The following is a 25925-nucleotide window of genomic DNA, read 5'->3' as shown; positions in this document are numbered from 1 at the left end:
GCTTCCTGACCACAGCCCGTCTCTGAGATAGTGGAAGTTTCCTGGCCAGGAAATAAGATGAAATAACAACACACAGGCACCTCTTTACCAAGAAGAGGGATTGTATCATCAAGTCACAAGGATGGCCTTTCAATTACTGTGGTTCCTGTAGTTATTAAATCCTCTCCCCTTCTTATCTTTGACATGTTGCTCTCTACCTGGACCACCAGCCATACACACACCCCCTTTGCCTGGCTAACTTATTCAGGATCAATATGGACCTCACCTCCTCCAGGGAGTCTTCCCTGATCTCCCCAGCCTATACCTGATCTCAGTGCTCTGGGCTCACATAACATGTCCATATCATGTCCCCAGTCAGAATGCATGGTGTAGGGGGAGGCAGTGGAGCATACGAGTTAAGAGCACAGGTTGCAAAGTAGGGTATTCCGGCTTAAAACCCTTCTCTGCCACATGGGTCAGTTGCTTCACTTCTCTGAGCCGGTTTCTCCATCTACACAATGGAAAGAGTAGCAATGACCTCCCAGGTTTTTTTTGTATTTTTTTTAATTGATTTCAGAGAGGAAGGGAGAGAGAGAGAGAGAGAGAGAGAGAGAAGCATCAATGATGAGAGAAAAATCATTGATGGGCTGCCTCCTGCACGCCCCTTACCGGGGATCGAGCCAGCAACCTGGGCATGAACCCTTGGCTGGAATCGAACCTGGGACGACCCTTCAAATCTGCAGCCGACACTCTATCTACTGAGCCAAACGGGCGAGGGCTGACCTCCCAGGTTTTGTTGCAAGATGCTGTCTGTGGAGTGCTTTGGAGATGCTCCACGTGTGGCAGCTTTTTCACCAGTTCCCGTGTGTTTCCACTTGCTTCCTCCTCCCAAACTCTACGTTCCATGAGGGCAAAGAGTACAATGTGGTCATCACTGCGTTCCCGATGCTATGATCAGGCTTGGCACATACTAGGTTCTTAAGCATGTTGGGATGAATGCATGAACAGTCTATTGACATTTTGTGGGTGAGAGACCAAGTCCCCGAGAGCTTAGAGACATCCTCAGCCTGCGTTTGATCCTCCTGCTGTCACCCTGTCATATCACAAGATGGACAGGCACAGAAGACAGCTCTGTCAGCCTTCCAATGCAGGCGCGTGCCATGCTGACTCAGGTCCTGGCATCTCAATGTAAAATATCACCGACACCACCACCTGCACCCACCTGCTTAGCCTTCTCCAGGACTGGGTGCCCCAGGGATAGAGACATGAACTGCATGGTCCATGCCCTTAGAGAACTTACATGCTCAGGACACCAGGTGGCCACACATGAACCAAAGGCACGTGAGCAAGTCAAGGTGAAATGCAAAGCTCTGAGTTCAGAGTCGGGGTCCATAAGAGAGACCTGGAGGAATCCAGCAAACTGCGGGGAGGCAGAGGGGAGTGTGCAGCGGGACACGGTAGAGGGGAGGGTGAGGAGTGTGAGCACTGGGCGCTCACAGGGTCTCATGCAGCCATCAGGTTGTATTTGGTTGTGTGAAATCAAGGGTGTTTACTGAGCACAGGAAATCAATGGTGGGGAGGGGCCAGTTTATTGAGGTCTAGTCTGTTTCCTCTGTTTACTGTAGTCAATTTATCAACTGCTACCTTTCTAGGATATCACTCCCTACTTTGGGAGAAAGAGACATTTTGGATTTGTGGATGAGGGCTCCTCTGGCTGTAAATCAACACAGGAACATCTTGTTTATCCAGGACACTGGGCTAGAGGCCAAATATCCCAAACCTCTAATATCCAGAACATGGGGGTAGGGGCGACGGTTGGTTTCAGAAGGAAAGATCATGAGCAGCTCAATGCCAAGGACTCCATGCACTGATGCTCTTAGACCGTGTTCCCTTCCTCACTCTGCTGTAAGCTTGGCTGTCTGGAGCAAGCGGACGAGCAGGCCTGGGTTGCACTGGCTTGGGGCAACGCTTAGACCTAAGGACCAAAACTTCCCAAGAAAGCAGGGGTTTTCAACCTTTTTGATCTCATCACATAAATTAATTACTAAAATTCTGTGGCACACCAAAAAAATATATTTTTTGCTGATTTGACAAAAAAATAGGTATAATTTTGATTCATTCACACCAGAAGGCTGTTGTTGTGTTCACTGCTGTCATTTTTTTATTTGACAGTCTAAGGCAGCGGTTCTCAACCTGTGGGTCACGACCCCTTTGGGGGTCCAACGACCCTTTCACAGGGGTCGCCTAAGACCATTGGAAAACACATATATAACTACATATCGGTTTTGTGATTAATCACTATGCTTTAATTATGTTCAATTTTTAACAATGAAAATACATCCTGCATATCAGATATTTACATTACGATTCATAACAGTAGAAAATTACAGTTATGAAGTAGCAACGAAAATAATTTTATGGTTGGGGGTCACCACAACATGAGGAACTGTATTAAAGGGCCGCGGCATTAGGAAGGTTGAGAACCACTGGTATAAGGGAAAAGAGGTCAGTGACCCTGACAAGTCAGGTATTGCATATTTTAAATATTCGTGTGGCACACCGCTTGAAAATCGCTGCAAGAGACAGCAAGAGCTCCTAAAGCAAAGTCCATACCCAGTATGAAAGGGCCAAAACAGGTCAGAAGAAGGCTCCAGGGGACAGGTTACTCAGAACAGGAAGTAAGAGTAAGAGCAACGATAGAAAAGTCCCAAACGTCCCTGTGACCAAACCCAAAGATGCTAACACAGCTGCCAATGTATTGTGCATCTACAATAACAAGTAGTTATCATCACCATCATCATCATCATCATCATCATCATCATCACCATCATCACAGTTTTGCAGCGGTGGAAACTGAGGCCTGGGAAGTTTTCAAAGGTCAACAAAAACTCCGAATATGACATTACACAGCCAGCCTGTCACAAACAGTGACGTTTAGGGGGGAAAAAAAGTTGACTCGCCTTAGGTTTTGTTTTGTTTCGGAAGACAGGGAAGTGTGGCACAGGTTCCAGAAGGCCCTTTACCAGGTAACCTTTGTAGAAAGAACTGGAACTCTGAGGGGGCATGTCTCAGTAGCTGGAGATTTCACTTGGATGGAGCGCTATTCTGCAACGCCCCCCAAGGTGAATCAGATACTGCCGCGCTGCACACACACGTAAAGCCGTTAGTGCAGGCTTCTGTGTGGGTTCTTGGCCGAAGAAATGTTCTGTCAAGTCTTCTTAGTGGTTTTTGCACTTTGTAAGACACGTTTTTCTCCCCATACCCATCTGGAAATGACCCATTCTTAAAAGAACGCAGGCTCTCGAATTTGGTATAATTGGGTGGTATAATAGGCTGGGCTGGGCTGGGCTGGGCTGGGCTGGGCTGCTGTCCCTGCCTCTGTGGGGAGGACTCATGAGTAAGCCATGTATCATATGCAGTGGGTGTTTTTCAAAGGCACAGATTTTAGATTTCAGAAATGGAGAAAGATTCAGTCTTGTTGCGTATGTTTCTAAAACCCTTGCGTGCAGCCTGTTGGCTGATGACTCAGGTGAAAGGCAGCCAGCAGTGGCCTCTCCTCACCATAGACGTGGCTTCTCCCTGTTTGCTCAGGTGGCCCCGAGTCCTGCCCTTTTGTCCCTGGGCCACGCCAACCTGGCCGGGCCACAAGGCCTCTGGTTGCTGCCCACAGCCAGTGACTAGGCCACAGAGCAGCCTTTGGGTGCTGGGGGTCTGGATTCCTGAGAACGGCCAGGCGATGGGGCTGTGAGTGAAAGTTTCCAAGCAGACGGAACAAAATTCACAGCAAAGGTTAGGGGAAAGGTCTCTGTCTGGAGTTTAGTCAGTCATCGCCTAGACCCGTGGTCGGCAAACTCATTAGTCAACAGAGCCAAATATCAACAGTACAACGATTAAAATTTCTTTTGAGAGCCAAATTTTTTAAACTTAAACTGTATAGGTAGGTACATTGCTATTAACTTAATTAGGGTACTCCTAAGGCTTAGGAAGAACCACACTCAAGGGGCCAAAGAGCCGCATGTGGCTCGCGAGCCACAGTTTGCCGACCACGGCCTAGACCAGTGATTTTCAATTGGTGTGCTGCAAGAATTTTATTTCTTACTGATCTTAGAGAGAAGAAGGAGGGAGGGAAGGAGGAAAGGAGGGAGGGAGAGAGAGAGAGAGAGAGAGAAACATCAATGTGGGGGAGAAACGCTGCTTGGTTGCCCTTCACATGCCGACTGGGATCGAACCTGAAACCTGGGTCAGGTGCCCTGACCCGGGAATCGCAACCTCAATATCTTGGTGTATGGGTTGACTCTCCAACCAACTGTGCCGCACCAGCCAGGGCTGCCACCAGTATTTCTAAAACTATTTAGTCAGGGCACTGACCTCTTTCCCCTTCGACTGTCAAATAAAACAATGACTACAGCCAGCACAATAGCCATCCAGTGTGAATGAATCAAAACTGTATCTATATTTTTGGGTCAGATCGGCAAAAAAGACACTTTTTGGATGGCTGACGATGTTTAGTGATTAGTTTATGTGTGCCAGGAGCTGGAGAGGTTGAAACTTGCTGGCCTAGCCCTTTGGGCTGATTTCAAGGCACAGAGGGCCAACTGCCCGGCCAGGCCAGGCCTCTCCATCGGGGCCCATTTCCGGGTCACCGGGCAGTCTTTGCAGATCATCCTGCACAGAGGAGGAAGTACGGGAGGAGCACTGGGGCGGGGGGCGGGGGGGGGGGGGGGGGTGCTGCTTTTCTGACTTCCTTACTCATCTCCCTTTTCTCGGAGTTGTTAACTGCTGCGTTCTCATCAGAAGGATGGTTCAGGCAGTTCCTCTTGGTAAGCACCACCTGATGGGCTGCCAGAGCCGCATCCACTTGGAAACAGGCCCCTGGAATCAGGGGAGAAAGGAGGCTAAGCTCCTATGCTAGTAAGTGCTTTCCAAACCCAGGAGCTCCCTCGGAACAGAAATGAGAGGGGGAAAGAGAGGAGGCACCAGACAGAACTTCCGGGACTTCAGTTGGATTAACTGTTCCTTTCGCAAGTGAACCAGGGCGGTGGGGGAGAAGCCCATGGATTCTGAATGCAAATGGCCGGGGAAGAATGTCAAAAATACCTTGCAGAGCGAGAGGTTGAGAGGACCGGATGTGTCTCTCTAAATACAAAAATTCATCAGGGTGAGAGAGACATGGGGAGTGGAAGGGACACGGGGGAGGGGGAGAGAAATGAAGGACGAGGTTAAGTAGCAGGGGCTTGACCCCAACAGACCCTTTCTGACAATTTGGCACTGGGGGAGAGAGACCCCAGAAAGGGTTTTCTCTGACCTTTCTGGTTCGAGCCAGCAGCATAGAATGGGGGAGTGGGAAGGAAAACAGGAAGCTACTTAGTGAAGATGATAAACTGGAGGATAACTTGTCACGGGCCTGCTCCAACTCAGCGTGAAAGGACTCTGCCCTCTTCCCCGAGGGCTGCAGCAATCTGAGTTCTCCCATCCCTGGAGCTGGGTCTTGGAAGGGGAAGGGGCTCCCTGCAGCCCCAAACAGGGCAGGAGCATGTCTTCCTGGCCTTTCACACTTCCGAACGTGTTTAAAGGCATGCTCACCAGCTCCTGAATGTTTCCTCCCAAAGCCGTGCCTTCTCCCTCTGCCGCTATGAATATACATAGGATGACCTCTTAGCAATTTCCCTGGGAGGTTTGCTGGCATAAGCATAACAGAATTTGGCCCCCAGTCCAGAGAGGTGCTTAGTCAAATTTCTCTGAGCTCAGACCCAAGCTCTCGGTGCATTACGATTCAGTCCGTGCCAACCTCCTGCAGCCCGGCCAGAGGCTCCAAGAGCAAAAACACCTCAGAAAGAAGCCCTTCTCACAGAAATTCTTGGTGAAGTTCACTGGCAGGGAATGGGCAGCCTTGCGACTCTGTGCAAGCGTGTCCAAGGGTGTGCACTGAACTTACACAAAGAGGAACTGGGCAGCTACCCTGTGTTCTTCAATGAGTCAAGAGACGATCTGCGATTAGAAGCTTGGCCTTATGATTCTTTGTCACATGAGGCTTCTATCCAGGAAACCCTGGGATTCGAAACAAAGACTAACTCTTGTTAGGGGAAAACCATTGGGTAGGTGAAAAGCAGTCCTCAGAGGGTAGCAATGACATTGATGCACGGGTTCAGAGTGAAAGCCATGTTAACACGAGGGCCCTATAAATCAAGGTGCGGGAGCAGGCAGCATTGTCATGCCAAGAATGTGAATGTGCTTTGTACCATCTAGTGGGCTCTGTCTTACAGTGTTTCCAGAGGGTTTTGCCTGGTTACAGAGGGTCCTGTGTTCTGCCTGGTTACAGAGGGTCCTGAATCTATGAATAAGCGCTGGCTGGTCCAGGTCCGAGTCCTGCACCTTTCCCGTCAGCTGGCCCTTGATGAATTTTTCATCACTTGCATTGCCTTGGTCACAAGAAAGGCTCAGACTATTTATCAACCATAAGGGGGCACTGGACACCCACTGGAGCAGGGGCACCTTTTAGGCGCCCCTCTGGAGCCAGACATGACCTTCTGCACAGAAAACTTTCCCTTTTGTTTCAAGGAGGAAGCACTGTATTCACATTCTCGACATGACAGTGCTGTCTGCTCCCCCACCTTGATTTATAGGGCCTTCGTGTTAACATGGCATTTCTGAAGCACTCCCAGATGTCTACATGTCCACGTGGTGTCTCCTGAGCCACGCATCTCCACAGTGACAGGGCCGAGGTTGTGAGACTGGCCGAGTCACCACGGGTGACTGACTTAGGTTCCCTGGGCTTTGGCTGTTCTCATTGGCAGCATGGAGGTGGTAAGGACCCCCCTTTCCCAGGGCCCTTGTGAGAGTGGAGTGGGCTGATATTTACAAAGCAATTAGGAGAGTGCTTATTAGATAAATCCAGCCTCGAGACTCTAACCTGGGCAGCACAGATACCAAGAAGCAATGCACATCTTAGATCTACCCGTGGAGACTCTGATGTTTAACTGCAAGGAAACCAGCTGCCCCTTCCCACCACAACAGCCTGAGTGTCCACGGCTGGGTGCGGAGGGAGTCTTCACGTGGGGACTGGGCTACTATTTTATCAAGGAAGCTGGGGGGGTGGGAGGCGGGGAGCTTACGTGTGGTCACAGCAGTGGAAACGGGGAGATCTCCAAGGCGGAGGCAAGTCCCAAAGTCAAGAGCTGCTGTTTTGTAGTCCACCTCCCACCATGCCCCACAGGGAACTCCCCCCACTGCCAGCTTTTGAAGATAGGATGCTATTCCTTACACAGTTCACTCAAGAAGGCTCTTTCCTCCACACTATGGGACCAACTGGCCTTTATTTCCCCCTGAAAGAGAATGCCATCTTGGGTTCCCCTCGGACCCAGGTCCTGCACTGTTTAGCAGGCCCGGTGTTACGGGTGTGGCCATTAGGTGGCGCTGCGGTCGGAGCCGGGGCTGGAGGGAGGGAGGGAGGGAGGGAGGCTGTCTCAAGGATGCACAGTGGGCAGGAGGGTGCTTACTTGCAGTCATGCTTCTCGATTTCAAAGTGCGGGTTGAAGTTGAGGACAATCTTCTGGTTGGGTTCGGGCGCGTAAACAATCCACTCGCAGTTCTGGTGGGACGGGTAGTCCTGGGGGTAACCTGGCGAGGTGATGTAGCCAGCATCTTTGGAATTCAAACGACCGCCACAGGGTGGGTCTGAAAGAGAAGGCAAACAACCCAAGGAACTTCAAATATGTTCCAGCATTTTTTTTTCTCCTCTCCCTGTTTCTCTCCTCTACCCGTGGCCTGAAAGGGTTTTACAGGCCTTTTATGGCAGTCCAGGAAGCTAACCTACTTACTCATTCAGTGGAAGAGGTTATTTCAGCCCATCTCCCCCCTCATCACACAGCTGGGCACGCACACTCTCACACACACACACACACATGCACGCACACGCACGCACACGCACGCACACGCTCCCCAATGAAAATATTTCAGAAAGTGGTCGCCAATGTTCCCAATCACGTGCTCTGGGATTAAAAAAGAACAAGAAAGCTGCAAAGTTAACATGCCTCCCTGCCTTTTCCTGTCTCCTGGCCGTGGCCCATCTTCTTCCGCGCTCGCTCAGCCTCTCCTCTATCTTTACCTCATAAATCCTTCATGCTCTCGGGCCTCCCAGCCCAGCCCAGGCCAGGCCGCCAGAAGTAACGGCTCCGGGAACTGACAAGAGCGGTTTTGTGGTGCCGACCCACAAGCCTGGTAACAATTACATGTGATGCGGAAGACGCGTTTTCAGCTTTGGGCCAGAACAGGCCCTGGAGGGTGATTTCAGCCTTTTTTTTTTTTTTTTTTTTTGAAAGAAAGCAAAAGCAAAACTCCCAAACACTTAATTCCACATCCACCACAAATTTGATTTATGATTTCATTATGCACGGAGTGGAAAATCTGCATAGGAGAATCCACCGCCTCTGACCTCAGAGTCTCGACAAAGAGCGCTTTGTGCTGAGTGGACGGCTGGCTTTGCCCGAGCTTTCTGCCCACTGTCCCTCCTGCCTGGGCGCCACCAGCAGAGTGTGCTGCTGCTTTGTCCCCGGTCAGCAGCCCTCGGCCAGGGGCTGGCGGAGCCTGGCGGAGCATCCCCCGCCCTCCCCACAGTGCCCGGCTGGAGGGAACAGCTGCACCCGAGCCAGGAGGGAAGGGGCCATCTTCAAAGGCAGAAAAGGTGGGCGATGACATTTGAAGAACCTCACATATTTGGGAGTGAAGATCTTCCATCCCCAGGAGGGGTTCCTGGGCAATGGGGGGTTTTGCTTAAGACGACCTGAGAAGAGAGGACAAGCAGACACAAGAGACCTGGAAACACCCAGAAGCCTCTGGGAGACCGTCCTGAGAGCCGTGCCGCTCTTAGCATCAATCACGATTTAATATCGCCATCTGCACGGAGCAGCGTGGGCCCGTGAATTATGCATTAGGGCTCAGCAGCCGCCCTCCAGGACGGGTCTCTCTCCTGCGTTCACTCTTTGAGGAAGAGGGTCATGCATTTTTTAACTCTACAGGTGCACTTCCCTATTCCCTGCGCCTGTTGGCATTACTGTCTCCCAGAACTCTGCTTTAGATTACCGGGCGGGCGGGCTTTAAATGCATAAAAGATGGGCACAGTGGTGGTGGGGGACACACAAATGCACACAAGTGGCCTTTAGGCATCAGCGCCTCCAAGAGCTCAAACTGTGCCCTGTTGCCCTGCCCAGAACCAAATGGATTCAGGTTCCATTTCCTACTGGGTAGAAAACAAAAGCAGGCCATTTCCTCTGGCCAGCAGAGACCACATCATCCTCTAGCTCAGTGGTTCTCAACCTTCTGGCCCTTTAAATACAGTTTCTCATGTTGTGACCCAACCATAAAATTATTTTCGTTGCTACTTCATAACTGTAATGTTGCTACTGTTATGAATCGTAATGTAAATATCTGATATGCAGGATGGTCTTAGGCGACTCCTGTGAAAGGGTCGTTCGACCGCCAAAGGGGTCGCGACCCACAGGTTGAGAACCGCTGCTCTAACTCATGACCCTGCACCCTCCCGAGGCCAGGAGGGCAATGGGCCCAGCCCTCCTGCCCAGATGAAGGTGAGGCCAGCAGCCGGGCCTGGTACCACCGCTTCCTCTGCAGCCAGTCCCCGAAGGCTTGTCAGGTGCCCACACCACTCACCCAAGCTGGGCACCTAACCTTGTAGGGAGTCAGACTGTGGCCCTTTGGTCCTGGCTCATGCATGTGAAACAGGACCACGAGTGGCCCTCTGAGAAGGCGGGGAGGGGGGAGGGGACTTAGATCACCAGCTGTCTTACAGCTCAGAGGAGAGGAAATGCCTACGGACTTTTCTATGGAAAGAAGAACTTCACTTCCTCAATGCCCCCACGGCGCCCAGTGCTTTGAGTAATTAGAGCAGGCACACGTGATCATCAGGAAAGACAGGAAACTTCCTCATAGGAAGGTTTCATTTCTGAGCCACACCAGGAGTCATCACTTCCCCACCGAAGAAAAAAGTTAAACTACGTGTGTATGTCCCATAGCTGCCTGCCCGCCTGTTCTCCTGGTAAAAGCTTACTTCACTCAAAGGAAAAGGAGTAACTCTTTTTTTTTTCTGTCCTCTCTTTATCAGGAAAATCGAGGCACTCATTAAAATATTTGAGAACTCATTGAAACATCTGCTTTGCTTGTGTGTGGTTAGCCGTTCCAATATCCAAACATTTATAAACCCGCATTCTTTTTTTTAAATGTATGTTTATTTTTTAATGTTTTTATTGATTTTAGAGAGAGAGGAAGGGTGAGGGATAGAGAGATAGAAACATGGATGATAGAGAGTTGGCTGCCTCCTGAACGCCCCCTACTGGGGATTGAACCCACAACCCAGGCGTGTGCCCTAACCAGGAATCACACCGGGAACCTCTTGGTTCATGGGTCGATGCTCAACCACTGAACAACACCAGCCGGGCACAAGCTCACATTCTTGTCTGGATGGCACTCACACCGAGAAACACACACTTGGATACCAAACATACATCAGGTACACATACACATTAGAAATTAACACTTTGGCCCTGGCTGGTTTGGCTCAGTGGATAGAGCATCGGCTTGGGGACTGAAGGGTCCCGGGTTCAATTCCGGTCAAGAGCACATGCCTGGGTTGCGGGCTTGGTCCCCAGTAGGGGCGTGCAGGAGGCAGCCAATCAATGATTCTCATCATTGATGTTTCAATCCTTCTGTCCCTCTTCCTTCCTTTCTGAAATATCTATATCTATATGAAATTAACACTTTAGTCCAGTACAATCTTTCATGCCCTCTCACACAAGATCAGACATCATTTGCACAAACAGGTCCATCAAGTTAAATACTAGAATTTTCATCTCTGTGTTCCTTGGAGAAAAATGAATTTTGAAATCTATCAGTAAAAATTGTACAGAAGACACACTTCATCCATCCATGCCTCCTCTCGATAATTGATCTTTCATGCCCAGGTTTGAGGACCCTCCATTTCTAAAATGCAAACACACTCCCAAGAGGAACGACGCAGGTTTGCTTCTGAAGAGCAACACTATCCACTCCCCCGGAGGCCTTTCCTGTGTCCAAGTGGAACAGCATACTTGCTCTCTCCAGGAGTCCAGTCCATCCAGTCCAGCCGAAAGAAAGGTGAACTCAAGGGCAAATGCCTCTAGGCCAATATGCATACACAGAAGAGAAGCTGACCAGCTAAAATGTTTGGTGAGTTGACCAGGGATTTCTTTCTCCCTTGCTTTTATAACTACCTTTTACCTGGGGCACATTTCCCAAAAGGGAGCAGGCAAACCCAGGCCTGACCTGCTCAGAGAAGTTTTCTCCTGCAACTGAGATGGGCCAGGTCCTCAGAGGCCCAAGGATAAAAGCATTAAAGTGATAGCTCTAGGGCTAGGCAACAGCATGGAGATTAGGAGGGGGGAAGGGGGGTGTGGGAGGATGAAGAGGGTAAAGCGGGTCAAATACATGGTGACACAAGAAGACTAGACTTTGGGTGGTGGGCACACAGTGCAATATACAAATGATGTATTATAGAACTGTATACCTGAAACTTATATGTTATTTACCAATGTTGCCCCAATAAATTTAATTTTAAAAAGTAAGTTGAAATAAAGGGAATACTATGTTCTGAAGTCCCAAAGGTCTGACACCCCCCTCCCCCCAAAAGGACTATTTAGGTGTTTTTATTTGATATAAAATGTCAGATTATTTCTGACATTTTTCTCCCCTTACCGCCTCCCTCCCTTCCTCCCTCCCTCCCATGCCCTTGCTTTGCTGATGGCCTAAGCACCATCAGATGCTGCCCTGGGGTTACCAGGCCGTGGATCAGGTGAAGAAATGTTGCACCCGTCCACCTACAATTCTCAGGTACTCTGCCAGCTTCAGAGGGAACTCATCCTCCTACAGAACCCAGTTTCAGGCAACTCATTGGTTCCCAGTAAGATCAGATTTTTAGTAAGAAGGACTAAAAGAAGATCTTTTTAAAAATCTGGTCTGCCTTCTAAGGGAACTCAACTGGAGCTGTTTTAAAGGATCACTGTAGAGCCTGAACTTGACAATAGTTGTTCAACACTGAAGCCTGAGGATAGCGAGACTTTTAAATGACCAGAATCACAAGGGCGTGACACCAAGTGACACCAGGTAACTGCCTGCAGACAGTCCCATAATAACAATCAGATCCCCTGATTTAGCTGAACGGAGGGGAAAAGTCCTTGGCAAAAACGGGAATTTAGGGCTGGCTGGATGTGGGATTGGAGAGTCAGGGTGTTATTGACAGAGGGTCTAGGGCAGTGGTTCTCAACCTGTGGGTCACGACCCCTTTGGGGGTCGAACGACCCTTTCACAGGGGTCGCCTAACACCATCGAAAAACACATATATAATTACATATTGTTTTTGTGATTAATCACTATGCTTTAATTATGTTTAATTTGTAACAATGAAATTGGGGGTCACCACAACATGAGGAACTGTATGAAAGGGTCGAGGCATTAGGAAGGTTGAGAACCACTGGTCTAGGGTAAGGGGACCAGGTTACTGGGAAGGGGGGGCGGGTACTGATATTACCAAGAAGACGTGGCACCTGGATTCCTAACTAACTCAGTGACCTGCCTCGGTCTCAGCTTCCTAAACTGTGATGCAATGAGTGGACTGAATTAGGTGCGTAGTTTTCAGAATTCTTGTTAGAAGTGTTTGTTTTTTCCTTGAACAAAACTCCACCTTGAGCTCCAACGTGCAGAGCAGCTGAAAGTGGAGCTCTTCTTAGGTGAGGGAACGCGGAGGGTGACAGAATTGGAGTCCAGGCCTCAAAGTCCCTCCCTCATCTCTGAGGGGCCTTCTCTGTTAAGAACATCAGGCCTTCCTGGAATAGAGTTTAAAACCCACAGAGCCAGATCTCTGTGCCCTTGCTATTTTAAATGCCACGGAAAAGAGAGTAAGGCGAAAATACACCTACTTCTACCTCTATTCTCCACACCTGGGCTCACTTAGTGGAGAAAAGTACTAGGTCCCATTTCCATTAAAATAACACTTTATTTACTTTATAATTCATCCTTTACCGACAGCATAAACCCATCCTGTTCCTATTCGCACTGCATTGTTTTCATTGACTTATCAGTAGCAAGGCAATGAGGCTTTCTCCTACTTAAAAAGAGAACGTGGCCACCTTACCGCTTAGCCAGTAAGAGGTCTTGTATGGTTACCACCGGCAAGCTGTGTGGCCTTGGGTAAGTCAGTCAACCACTCTGAGCCTTTGTTTTCTCCTCTATAAAATGAGGGCAGGGAGTCTAAAGTTCAGTTCCAGTTCTCAAATTCAAAGCCTGTACAATGAGGTGTGGGAAAGATCCTATAACCCAGAGAGGAACCAAAAATTAAAGGTTCTCTCCCCTCCCAGATAAGCAGATTAGTTATTCAAGCTGTTGCTCCTGTTTTATCTGCTCCAGGTGAGCCTAAAACAAAACTCCAGGATTCTTCTGCCTTGCATTATGGAGAGTTCAAATGTCTCTTTTAATCACATTAGCTCTACTGACGTGTGTTTCCTTTCTTAACTAGGTCTGCGGCTGCATATTTATAAATATTATGGATACGCAGTTCTGTGTGTGAGCCTGTCAGCAACAGTGATGCATAAAAAGAAAGACCAAAAGCGTTTCTTAAAATCCCTCGCCCCCATCACCGAAGTCCTCTGCTCAGGGTCTTAACCAAATTTTGCTCGCTTACCCTGGATGAGCTGCTTTTTAAGAGTTTTCCTTTTCTGTGAGCTGAGGCTGGGTTTTGTTTTATTCAAAGAGACGTTAGCCTGTCTCAAGACAGTCTCATAAAATCTGTATCTTGGCTTAAGCGGGGAAGAAATGAGCCGATCCATCAGCCCAGGAATGCGGCTGTTTGACCACTTCCTAAGGCAACGGGGAAGGGACGCAATCTATTCAATTTATGGGGCGGGTGGCAGTGAGTGATGCACTCCTGAAGGCACGGCAAATGGAAACCCCTGTGAACTTTTGCAGTGATAAAGTTCAAAATCGGAATTAAAGAATCTTCGGCCAGGCAGCGGGGAGGGGGTTAGGGAAGGGGAGAGGAAGCCCGTGTGGAAAGAGGAGAAGGGAAGGGGGGAACCCCCCCCCTCTTCTAGAACACCTCCAAAGGTTCCCCATGGGGAGAACTGGAAACTAGGTCTGGAAATAGAGCTTTGGAAAGTCTCTTCCCCTCAATCTGGATTCTAAAAATGAAGCCCTGTTTAATCATTAAAATGTAAGTTTGATGTGATTACCTCCCTGACCTCCCATCATGCCACCTGTGGTAACCTTGTTATTTGTCATCTTATATCATAAACAAATGCAATTCCAATAGGGCAGCCGATATAATAGCATTAGTTTATATTTATGTCCACTCTTTTCCAGCCTTCATTGCAAATGTAATTTTGATGCCATTGATGAGAGATCTGGGATTACAATTCCTGACCATTTCAACAGACATTTGGGGAAGGAAATAGAAGAAGAATAATTTTGAGGTCCCTCCAAAAACCCAAGGAGGGGGAAAAAATGTAATAGAATAGTTTTCTTCATTTATTTTGATTAACTGAGGGCTTATGTTGAAACATCTATGGCTCCCCATTGGTTAGTAAATGAAATCTAAACCCCTTGGCCTAGCAATTTGGGCCTTGCATTTAGCCCGAGCTACTATTTCCAACCTTGTTTGCAATCATTTCCCTCCACACTGAAGCCTCCGAGTGTCACCTCCAACAAACCCAGAGTCCAATTCTCCATCCCCGCCTCCCCCTTTCCTTATGCCTTTCCCAGTCCTAAATCCCATCTATGTCAGGCTCAGTGCACCCTCCCCCATCCCTGGCCACCCAAACCTGGGACTCAGAAGCTCTTCAGTATCTTCTAAGGCAGCGAGTTTCAACCCTTTTTATCTCATGGAGCACGTAAGCTAATTACTAAACTATATTATGTTTTTGCCGACCTGACAAATAAAAAAGTTTAATTTTGATTCATGCACACTGATGGCTATTGCGTTGGCTGTTGTCATTTTATTATTTGACAGTCTAAGGCAGCGGTTCTCAACCTGTGGGTCGAGACCCCTTTGGGGGGTTGGACAACCCTTTCACAGGGGTCACCTAAGACCATCGGAAAACACATATATAATTACATATTGTTTTTGTGATTAATCACTATGCTTTAATTATGTTCAATTTGTAACAATGAAATTGGGGGTCACCACAACACGAGGAACTGTATGAAAGGGTCGAGGCATTAGGAAGGTTGAGAACCACTGATCTAAGGGAAAAGAGGTCAGTGCTCCTGACTAAATAGTCAGGTATTGCATGTTTTACACATTCTTGTAGCACAGTGGTTGACAATCACTGTTCTAAGGTATGTGAGAGCTCAGAACAGTCTTATCCCTTCTGCTGGACCACTTCAACTCGAGGGTATGCGTGGCTCCCTTCTGATTGATCTTTGGAGAACTTTATAGGATCAAACCCAGAGCTTTTCCCAAGAGTCAGTGTCAATGAGGTTTGATAAATTAATAAATTGCTAGCTGCCTAAAGCAACACCAAAGGTATCAGTAGATGCCACAAATGCTAAGAAAGCCTTATCACAAATTGTTGTGCTTCTCCAGCTCCAACGAGTCCTTCCAGTAAATTTAGTGGTGAACTGGGTGTTTAAATGATTTGTTTTGGGATAACAGCACCTAGTCATAAGTCAAGGTAGAGTTAGTCTCTGAAGACACCCGAACCTCAGATAATAATGAAGATGTTCAAATGACACTTACATTTTAATTCTAATAATGGTAAAAATAATTTATTGGAATGTTTTCTTGCCCCCCTCACTCCAGCCCCCCACCCTCCCAAAGGCAAGTTCTAGATATTTGTTGTCAGTAGCACCAGGAAGATGCAAACTATTACTTCATCACTAAACCTGTGCTGGTAATGGATTGGCTCTTGCTGGATTTTAGTGCATTTCTCTCTACCCATCTTTCTTCCCCTGACCCCCAAAATGCCTTTGGGGCACATCTGTTTTATTTTCCCTCTTTATCACAACAATTATTATTACCACTCAGTCCAATAATTTGCAATTCCCTTTATCTTTTTCTCTGGAAGACTGGCCAGATCACTGGTTATCGTGGGATCTCTGGAGGGTCACACTGGACGTTGCATTAAGCTGGCCTGCAGCCTCGTCCACTGCTCACCACGGGGAGAGCTTTCCTTTTGTGTGTCCCCGGCCCCTCCCCTTCCTTCTGGATTAGGTCATGACTCTTTTATGAAGACCCAGAGGGAAATGGGATTATTAAGAGTCTTGCTGGGTAAAAGCTATTTTGTCTTTATGATGACTTTTTTTGAGTTCAGCTGCTGAGGGGCCTTGATGCCAGAGTAGAAGTTATTACACATTCGGGGGGGAGGGAGGGTACCTTCAGCACTGGGATCCCTGCTGAGCACATTTTCCTGATGAAGGACAGAAGAGAGGAAAAGGAAAAGAGGAGAGATTTTTTAAAAAAATCAGTAGAGGTGAGAACACTGAACGTGGAGAAAAAAGAAGCAAAGAGGAGAAGTATATCTAAGATGAGAACCTAGCAGGGAATACCTGTCTCTAAAGGACAGAGTGTGGAGAGATAATCCCATGCTTATAAAACACAGGTAAAGGGTTAGTGGGGTAAGAGCTGGGAAGGAATAATTATGTACTTATTAAAAAGCTCATAAAATAATGTAAATTGACCACAATGTTTATACTGTGCTTTCTGTGATACAGTAAACCCCACTGAGGCTGTTTTAAAGATGAAATGATTTCCGAATAGGCAGGTAATAATACCTATGAGGTGGGCTATATCGTTCTCGAACCCATCTGACAGACCAGGAAACTGAGGCACAGAGGGAAACCAAGGCACGGGAGATTCAGTATTCTGGATCGCAGGGCGAGGCTGGGTTTTAAACCCAGGCTGTCTGGCTCCAAAGCTTCAGAAGCTGGAAAGCCCAATGAAGGTCTTCCCCAAACTTGTATGTGACAAGCTCATTTAGCGGCATTAGGGAAAGACAAACATTTTGCCTGATGGAAACTCCTTTTTCTCTTCCTGTGCCAGCAGTCTGTCTGTGTGGACAATGGGAGATGTGTTCAGCACTGGGGTGTGAGAGGGCTGGAAGCATTTAACACCTTCTCCACTCCCTGCTCCCACAGGCACCCCGCTCCTGGTCCCCCTGGCCCTCTTTCCTGTGTACTGAAAACCAGGGCATGTGTTTGGGGGGCAGGGGGGTAGGTAGGATGCTCAGGCCTGAAACTATGCCTTACAACATCGGAAGGTTTTTTCTTGGCAAGGCCCCCCCCCCCCCCTTTCCCCTTTCTTCTCAACCCTGCTGCTCATCTGTGCTAAATGCCACGTTGTTATTGTTCTACTGGATAGGAGCAGCGTTTTCAGAAATGGGGGATTTATTTTTATAGCACAGCTGGTCTGCCAAAGGTCACATAATTTGGCAACCTTCCCAGTGGTTAAAAATTAATTTCTCCTTATTAATACAACCAAGGTCCCATAGGATCAGAGCTCAGCCTTATCTAAACTTGACAGCTTCCTAAACCTTTAGAAGATGCCTTCTCCTGGAGGGCCAGCCACACTACAAGGCCACAGTATCCAGGAATCCAACCCCACTGAATCCTGTTCGGTGAGGAAACCATTAGGCCCCTCAATCACTTCTCATCGAGGCAGATAAGGCTGTGAAAAATGCTGTAGGCTCTCCAGGCCAAGCTGCCACAGTAGCATCCAGGAATGGGTTAAAAATATATATATATATTTTTAAAGTGAGTTCCTTCCCTGGAAGGAACAGAACAAAGACTAACTTTTGGGATCAAACACATGTCTGCTACTCCAGGAGGGTGCCTTCAAGGCGGTGCAATGGCAAATGATGGTCAGATGACCCGATACATCAAGTATGTTAATGATATTACAAACGACTTCCCAGACGTCACCTTTCACATCCTCTCCTGTCAGTGTAAGAAGTCAAGATGGTATTACGCTTCTGCTCCATCCTTTTAGAAAAGGAAAGTCACATCTCTATTTCCTAATGTCTTCCCAAACTGGACTTTCACAGAATACGTTCTGAAAACTCTTTAGCAATGAATCTAGCTCTGAATTCTGTCAACCCAGAATTGTCCCACACTTGGGTTACCCAAAGTCAGCTCATTGCCTTGGTTGCTTCCATGAGCAGCTGCATGAAAACACCAGGCAGGTTACTCAGAAATCATCTTGTCCAAGGTGCCTCTCTCCATGACCCCACCTCCACCCCAGGCCCTTCCCTGACGGTTATTTGCACTCATGCCTCTCAATTCAATGCAGGTAGGAACCGGCTTTTCATTGCCCCAGTGTGGACTTTACATTCAATAGCAGGGGCTGAAGCCCCTTGGTAGACAGCAGGAGTCCTGTTCCATAGCCTGGGGTTCCGGTCCCTGCAGCCTTCCAACCTTCCATGTTGTCAGCAGGGAGCTCTGTGGCCTAATCGAGGACTCCCCAGAAAGTCCAAACCTGCGGTGCTGCCTGGGCAGTCACAATTCTGCCGGCACATCTTGGACAAGAAGGGGCTTGCCGAGGCACCCCCTCCCCCCCCCCCCCCGCCCCGCCCCGCCCGCCCCCCACTGCTTTGCACTGTGTGCTCTGTTGGCAAGAGGCCGCGGTTTCACTACCTCCAGCGGCAGTTTATGGGGTAAAGTTCACTGGGCACCCATGGAATGCGGGCATGAGACCAGTCCCCGGAGCCTGGAGCAGGCTGTCTGTGTAGAATCTAGGAGTTTATCGTTTTGTTGCACATTATTATGCTTGCTCATAATTATCCCGCATTTGGAGAGAGACAGGCTAAAAGAGAAATCCTCCTCAGACCCTTACCAGAGCCTAGCCCCTCAGTGCGTCTCTTTCAGGATTAGTTTGACCTCAGGCCTGTCTCCTACCGCCAATTTACACCTCTTATCTGATCATTTCAGACAGAAGGTTGAATTGCCCGAGTCTGCCCGTGTCCATGGCAGTAAAACCCCAGCGAGATCAAAGCTCTCCGGGCGAAGGCGGGGTGTTTGGAGTAGATGAGAGGGTGTGGGTTCTTTTGGCCCGAAGCGCTGTGGACCCTGAGGCTGGGAGTTGCCACCTTCTGAAGAAACCCATTGTCAGGGCCTGAATGATTTCCTGAGCGTAACCTAGTCCCCTGCGGACCACGATTAACTCTAGCAAAGGGGAGTTTCGTGGCAAGGCGCTGACAGCGAATGGCTAGCGCCAGGGGGCTCTCCTCTCTGTCTGAAACCGAAAGGAAGGAAGGGAGGGAGGGCGGTGGAGGCGGGGGGCGGGGAGGGAGGCAAGCAGTGAGCACACGCCAAGAAACCAGAGCGCGCATTCCCTCTCCTTCCAGACACATCAGCCGGAGCCGCAGAAGCTGCGACACGGAGGAGCCGGATTCCCTGAGCTTGGCCCTGGAAAGCTGATCCCCACCCCCGCAGCACCCCTCTGATTCCCAGGGGTCACCAGGTTCTTTCCGCCACCATCCCTCGCCAGCCCTAGGGCGTTAGCTCTGCGGGCCTGTGCGCCCCCCCCCCCCCTCTCCAAGCAGCCCCGCGCCCCAGCCCTAGACCTGGTGGGGAAAGCTGCGGTGCAGTCAGCCCCAGGCACAGGGTGGGGGCAGCCACTGAATCACAGCTCGCCGCGCCTCCATTAACTTGTGTTGATATTAAAAAGAAATCAATCAGTGGAAATGAAGCATCGGCCGTGACTATTTCCTTTTCTCACGTGGAAAAGCAAAGAGCGCGGCGGCGGCGGCGGGGAGGGAGGGAGGCTCGCCAGCCCTGCAGAGGTTTCTCCCGAGCAGGGAGCGGCAGCCGAGACTTTCTGGCACTGGACAGGGTGGAGGAAAAGCCGCGAGCTTCTCCCGGCGCTGTCCTCAGTCGGGAGGAGGAGGGGCAAGGCTGGGGGAGTTGGAGTCCGCCAACTTTGCCCAGGCTTGAGCCTCGGTTTTGCTTTCACTGGGGATATTTTTGCCTAATAGAATGTTTATGGATCGCTGGGCTCTGTTTCTGCTGCGTAGCCCAAACAAATCGATGCGTCGTGAGAGATGGCGCTGGGGGTGGGGGTGCGCTGGGGGCCACGGCGTCCCCACCACGTGGGCGCCCGCGCCGCGTGCTCTTCACCTGTCTCGGCGCCCGGCGAGCGCTCGGCGCGCAGCGCGGCTACAGGCAGTGCAAGCGGCGCGCAGCCCCGCGGCTCCATCCAGCTGGCTCCCGTCCGTCTCCGCCCTCGGCTCGGAAAGCCCACCCCGGCGTCCCGCCACCCAGCTCGGATCTCCCTGCCCCGCCGGCCGGCCTCAACGCCCGGCTCTCCAGGGATGGGGTGGCGGGAGGGTGAGGGATGAGAAGGGGAAATGCAGCGCCTAGTGGGACGCGCGGGGCAGAGGGGGCGCTCAGGGAGGGCCCGCCGAGCGGTCCTGAGCCCCAAGCCCGAGCGGAAGGGAGGCAGAGAGGCGGCGGTGCTGCGATCGGCCCAGCGGCGTGCAGAGGAGTAGGGGCGCCGAGGCTGCACGCCGCCGAGGGGTTATTTGCTCAATCGCCCTCCCGCTTTCACCTTCCGCCCTCCTCCCCCCCCCCCCCCCCCCGCCCCCCGACTCCTCGGAATGGGTTCCCGCCGCCGCCGCTGTACCCGTCCCCTCCAGGCCGGCGCGCACTGGGTGAGTCAGAGGTCTAGCTGGGCCTCGCCCTTTGCCACCGCCGCCAGCTGCCAGGGTGCCGGTGGGCTGCTCGGACGGAAATCCTGAGCAGCTCCGCGTCCCACCGAGAGGGTGACCTGCCCGCGCCCTGCGCCTCTGGGCTTCTCTAGAAATGACGCAGGGCGGCGAGGGGCCGGGGAGGGGGCGCGCTGCGGAGAGCGCGGAGGCAGGTGGCGGAGCGGGAGTGGGTCCCGTCCTCTGTCGCACACACGTACACACTCCATCCACACGGCGCCCGGCGGGGGGAGAGGGGGCATATGTGCGAACATCTGGGGTAGAAGATGGCCCCTGAGTCTTCACGACCCCCCCCCCCCCACCCGCTCTGCACAGCACACAGAATCTGAAGTTGTGTGTGTGTGCGCGCGCGCGCGCGCGCGTGTGAGTGTGCCGGGGTGCGCACCAGTGTCCGCGCACTCGCACACCGGAGTCTACCAGTGACCGTGCTTGAATACATAATATACCGTGGGCATCCTCACCGCGCGCGGGAGCGTGCACACACACACACACAGCGAATCACACAAACATACATAATTTATGCAGCCTTCAGGTCTGTGGGAGGTAATTTCATTTCACATCAAACTGGGAGTTTGGAAGCAAGGCAAGAAGGAATGGGAAGGCACAGGAGACCTCCCCAAGTGGGACCTGCACTCATCTCTTTGATAGGGTTTGCAGCTGCCCTGAGATCAGTCATGGCAGAGAAGGCGCAGCAAACAGGAGGGTTTGGATAGGAAGGGCAATGCCGAATCTTCTTCCCCCTCAAATAAACAGCCGAGCTTAAAGGGGGGCGTATGCATGTGTTCGGAGGCGATAACCAACTTCCCCATCCGTCCGAGCAGGCCCCGCGCTGGCCCCACCAGCCCTGGTGATGGGTGGAGGTGCCCAGGAGCCAGCCAGGGGTGAGCCCGGTACTGCAGCCAGTGCCTGGGAAGTGCCGCTGGGCGAGGGCACGCCAGGAAGGCTTTTCCTCCTTTCTCTTTTTCCTCTTTCCCCATAGATGGTTTCCTCATTCTCAATCACCTGTAGCAGCTCCAAGAGTTCAGTCAGATCCCAGACACTGTTCTCAGAGGGGAGAGAGGCTCACCCTGGAGAGTGGTGTGAGGGAGGAAGAACAAGCCCCACCATATTCCCTGACTCCTGAGATCCCTGATCAGGGAGTGTACCCCTTGACCCCTTACCAAACCCCCCTCCACACACACACTGGCCCCAGACCTTCGGGGCCTTCGGGTGCGTATCTCTGCACTCAGTCTACACACCCTTTTTGGCAGTGGTTTTGAGAACAAATTCCACTCAAAAGTTTCTAACCACTTCACAAGAGAGACCTTGGAGGGCCACGCAGTTTGTTTTTATCTAATGATATTTTTTAAAAGAACACGATTTACTTTCCCAGAAAACACGTGGATGCAGGAAGGAGAGGAGGGTGGATGGACCACCTGGCTTGGCCAGCAGCACCCAGCCCCAAGCCCCTGGCTCCGCGGAAAGCCCCATCGGCAGGGCCCTGCGATTTTGAGGCGGATCCGCACATTCTGCAAAGAACCCACAGCACTGGGAAACAACTAGATTCTTGCCTTTCCCAAGCCCTTCAGTTAACATTGCTCAACCCAGCTCGGTGGAGGGAATGCACATGATTTATATTCCGCTGGCTAGGTTGAAGAAACTCCAGGGAGATGTGCTCTGCTTCAAGAAAGGGGAAAAAAAATCCCAAAAACTGTAATGCAGAAAGGCTTTGTAGTATTTTTAAACCTTTGATTCAGTCCATATGTGACATCTGAACACCGCCAAATTCTGTCTATGTTTCAACACACACACACACACACACACACACACACACACACACTCCTTGCAGGAGAATGAAGTTGGGTTTTAGCGGTGGTGGTGGTGGTGGTGGTGGTGGTGGTGGTGGTGGTGATGGTGGTGTAAGGTAGGGAGGGCCGACTGGGATGGCTCTTTAAATTATTCAGTATTAAGGATGCCTCCTTCTATGCCATTCCTTGTGCCCCCCTCCCCGCCTTAGCAGTTACTTTTAAAGGGAAAGTATGTTGAGATGAATAGAAAAAAAAAACTTTCAGGGGCTTACCTGGTTGGCCTCTCACTCCGCGTCCTGAAAAGTAGAGAGCTAAGAAAACCCAGGTGAGAGGAAACATATCCATTTTGGAGAAAGAGGCTCTCTCCAGGGCTGGATGTGTGGACTTGTATAATTGTAAGTCTTTGTGTTTTTCTCGCTCTTGTGGTCTTCCTCACAGTGTCTTCTGCAGAGGATTCTAATGGTCAGCGTTTCCCTCCTGGGCCCCGGCGGCCCGTCTTCACCTTTATCCTTGCTGGATCCCCACCTCACGGGGAGGAGGGTCGGTCGCTCTTGAAATCAGCCAAGAGGGAGCTAGCCGGGAAGAGGGGACGGTTCTCTTCTCTTAAACACAAAACGGATCTATGTCCTCTCCAGTTCCTCAAAGTATCATTTCCTTTATCCTACAACATCACGAATATTTCCCGAAAGCCAAGCGTAAAAAAAAAATTATAATAAAAATAAAAGCCAAGACTTGCCTTAGGCATCACACGGCCCCAGGCAGCTGTGTGATCTCAGAGGCGTAAACTGACACACATCCCCCGGCACCCGGGACCCACGAGAGGGCGGAGGCACCCACCGCCGGACAGCCCGGGTGGGAGGCGGCCGCCCGGCTCTCGCCCTCGCCGGGTTCCCCTAGCGGGATCCTCCCACAACGGCTACACCCGCTCGGCCAGCCTCACGAGGGGAGTCTGAGGAAGGAAGCTGCCGGTGCTGGTGCCGTTGCCGGAGCTGCTGGCGGTGCGGCGGAGGCGGCTCGGATCGCCTGGGAGCGAGCGAGCCCCTCTCCGAGTTCGCTCGCGCCCGCCTTCACCTCCACCTCGCCCAGCGCCTCGCCGAGTGTCTGCGCGTCTGAAGATGTGCTGGGGGCGGGCTGCGGGCTGCTGCCTCGCTCGCGATCTCTGCTTCCCCTCGGGCTCCCCCCTGCCTTTTCAGGCAGAGCAGCATGTGGATGTCAGAGCCGCGGCACAGCTATCCGATTACGCGCCGGCTCAGGGCCCGCCCCTTCTGTGTTCCTGATTAAAGAGGCAGCCGCGGAAACGCGCGGCGCAGAGGCGAGCGCCGCGGCACCCAGCTCGGGCGGGGCGGCGGCGGCGGCTTCCCCCGGGCCGCGGCCCGATCAAAGTTAAGGCAGCTCCTAGCCCGCCGCCCCTCTCCCACCCGGCATCTCCCGCCCACCCCGGGCTCCTCCGCTTCAGGCTGCGCCGAGCCGCTCGTGCGCAATGCCCCGGAGAAGGAGTGCCCCCGGGCACCTCCAGGGCGTGCTGTCCTTGGCCGTGTCGACGCCGCCCGAGGGAGACTCCGCGGGAAACGGGGGAAATCCTGGTTCCCCCCAATTCCCTGACCGCGATGCCACACACGTAGAACCCAACACAATGCCACGCGCAATGGCGTTGGTGGCGCACGGTGTTTGGAGTAGGGAGCGAGGCGGCAGCCCAGCCATGCGTTTGAACAGGCAGCCGTGCGTGGCGGCGACACACACGCACAGGCCCGGCTGAATAAAATCCCAAACACCCTGCGTTTACTACTCAGATCCTTTGTTATGTCCCAAACACACTCCTCTTCACTCTGGGTGATGATTCACTTTTCTCTACGCCCCTAACTTGAAACTACCAGAAGAGGAAAGACTTCAAAGAATGCGTTCAGGCCATTGAACTGGATTCCCCCAACCGGCCCCCCGCCGAACATGTACAGGTACATGAAGGTTTCTACTTATATACATACACATTTCTCCCCTTGGAAATGTGGCCACAATTTGGGGTGGAAAAAAAAAAGCATGATGCCAGCTATTTTTAAATGGAGGTATGAAGACTGTGTAGAGGGAGCTGCAAGCTAACAGTTGGGGAAACACTCGTATCTTTGTTTCTGAGGATGGCTTTGTGGATTCTAAACGGTCTTGTTTCACAGGGCACCTATTACTCCATTATCATAGAGACTCCAACAGGAACAGTCTAAATAACACCCAGCATATTCTTTTCTGCCACTCTGCAGATGAAGAAAAATAAAGTTTTGGTGACAAGAAACACACACATCTGACTATCCCATTTATTTCTTTGCTTGTACTTGTGGATTCTTCTGGGTGGTTTTCCTCCTTATCTGGATTTGCCATTAGCTTTGTTTATCACTTTTAGTGTTTGAAAAATCTGTGACTACCACTTAACTGTTATTTACACTGAGATAACCAAAACAAAATTGAATCAGAAGTGATTTGCAAATAGTGGAGCCAAGCCGTGGAGGGGTTTTAAGGTGCTGTGTAAATCCACAGGCTGCCTATCACACTGTGGATCTTAGATGCCTGGTCTGAAAGGGCATTTAGCTGAGGCCTGGTGATTTCTCCCAGCAAGCATACCTCCAGGGGGGACTACCTTTCATTGCCCCCCCCCCCCCCCCCCCTTCTTCCTTTCTTTCCCTCCTTCCTTCCTTGGCTGGAGAGCACATCCACAATATTAAAAACTCCAGGTTTACTTTTTCCCCTGTTTAAATGTCAGTTATAAAGAAAGACGGCCACTCCCCGATATTCAATGGAGTAAAGAGGCAGTGTGGAGTTTGAATCTTAAGCAGAGATGCCCGCTTCTACTATGGCCAAGATGCTAACCTAGGGACAAATAGCACTATCTACAGTGACAGTGCCTAGAGGGTCATTTAGTATCACCTCCCCTGACCACTTACCAGGCTGGCCAGACCATTCTCGCAAGTGTCCAGCCTGGAAGAATCCTGTTTCTGAGAACCTTGTAGCCAGAGTTTAGGGGCAGGGCCCGGGGGAAAGAGGACAGAGAGAAAAAAGTAATAAGCTGAAGCCCATTGGGAAACCATGAGAATGAACTCTGACTTCTGAGCTTGGGGCCTGGGGTTGAGGGGAAGGCCTGATATCCTGAAGTGGGATAGAGGTCTGGTGAGTCTGGTGAGACTGGTGAGTCTGGTTCAGAGCCCTCAGGACTCCATTTCTTTAATCCTCTAGGGGGCAGCACTCAATAAATAATGGTCGTAACTACCTGTGGTAGCACTTTTGTTGGTGCTTTTATTTCTAGAAGCTCAAAGCCCTTTATCAGACCAGGCGAGAGGCAGAGTGAGACCAGTTCCTCTCCAGCCCTCTCTGAACAAGACTCCACGGGCCCAGGGAGGACGGAAAATTGCTTTAATCTAGGACTTCCAAGGACTCTTGGGAATTA

The 25925-nt window shown here is 50.8% G+C and overlaps 1 protein-coding gene across 5 annotated transcripts in view; it reads right to left on the bottom strand.

Moving 5' to 3' along the window:
* NRP2 (neuropilin 2) overlaps positions 1 to 23678 on the bottom strand; it is a 119167-nt gene extending 95489 nt beyond the window's left edge. For 3 of the 5 annotated variants that reach the window (XM_070421940.1, XM_070421941.1, XM_070421943.1), the window contains exons 1-2: positions 22771 to 23678; positions 7476 to 7653 (exon numbers count right to left, since the gene is read on the bottom strand). In XM_070421940.1, the coding sequence (XP_070278041.1) occupies positions 7476 to 7653; positions 22771 to 22843 (251 nt within the window). In that variant the 5' untranslated portion in view covers positions 22844 to 23678. The remainder of the gene's footprint in view (positions 1 to 7475; positions 7654 to 22770) is intronic. The other 2 variants (XR_011472383.1, XR_011472382.1) reach the window with 1 other exon arrangement.
* Positions 23679 to 25925: the final 2247 nt, after the last annotated feature.

Source organism: Myotis yumanensis, unplaced genomic scaffold, assembly GCF_028538775.1.
Source record: "Myotis yumanensis isolate MYYU_CA2020_CCGP unplaced genomic scaffold, mMyoYum1.0.hap1 SCAF_8, whole genome shotgun sequence".
Lineage (NCBI taxonomy): Eukaryota > Metazoa > Chordata > Mammalia > Chiroptera > Vespertilionidae > Myotis > Myotis yumanensis.
The sequence above is the reverse complement of the archived record's forward strand: the minus strand, read 5'-3'. Positions and strand labels throughout refer to the sequence as shown.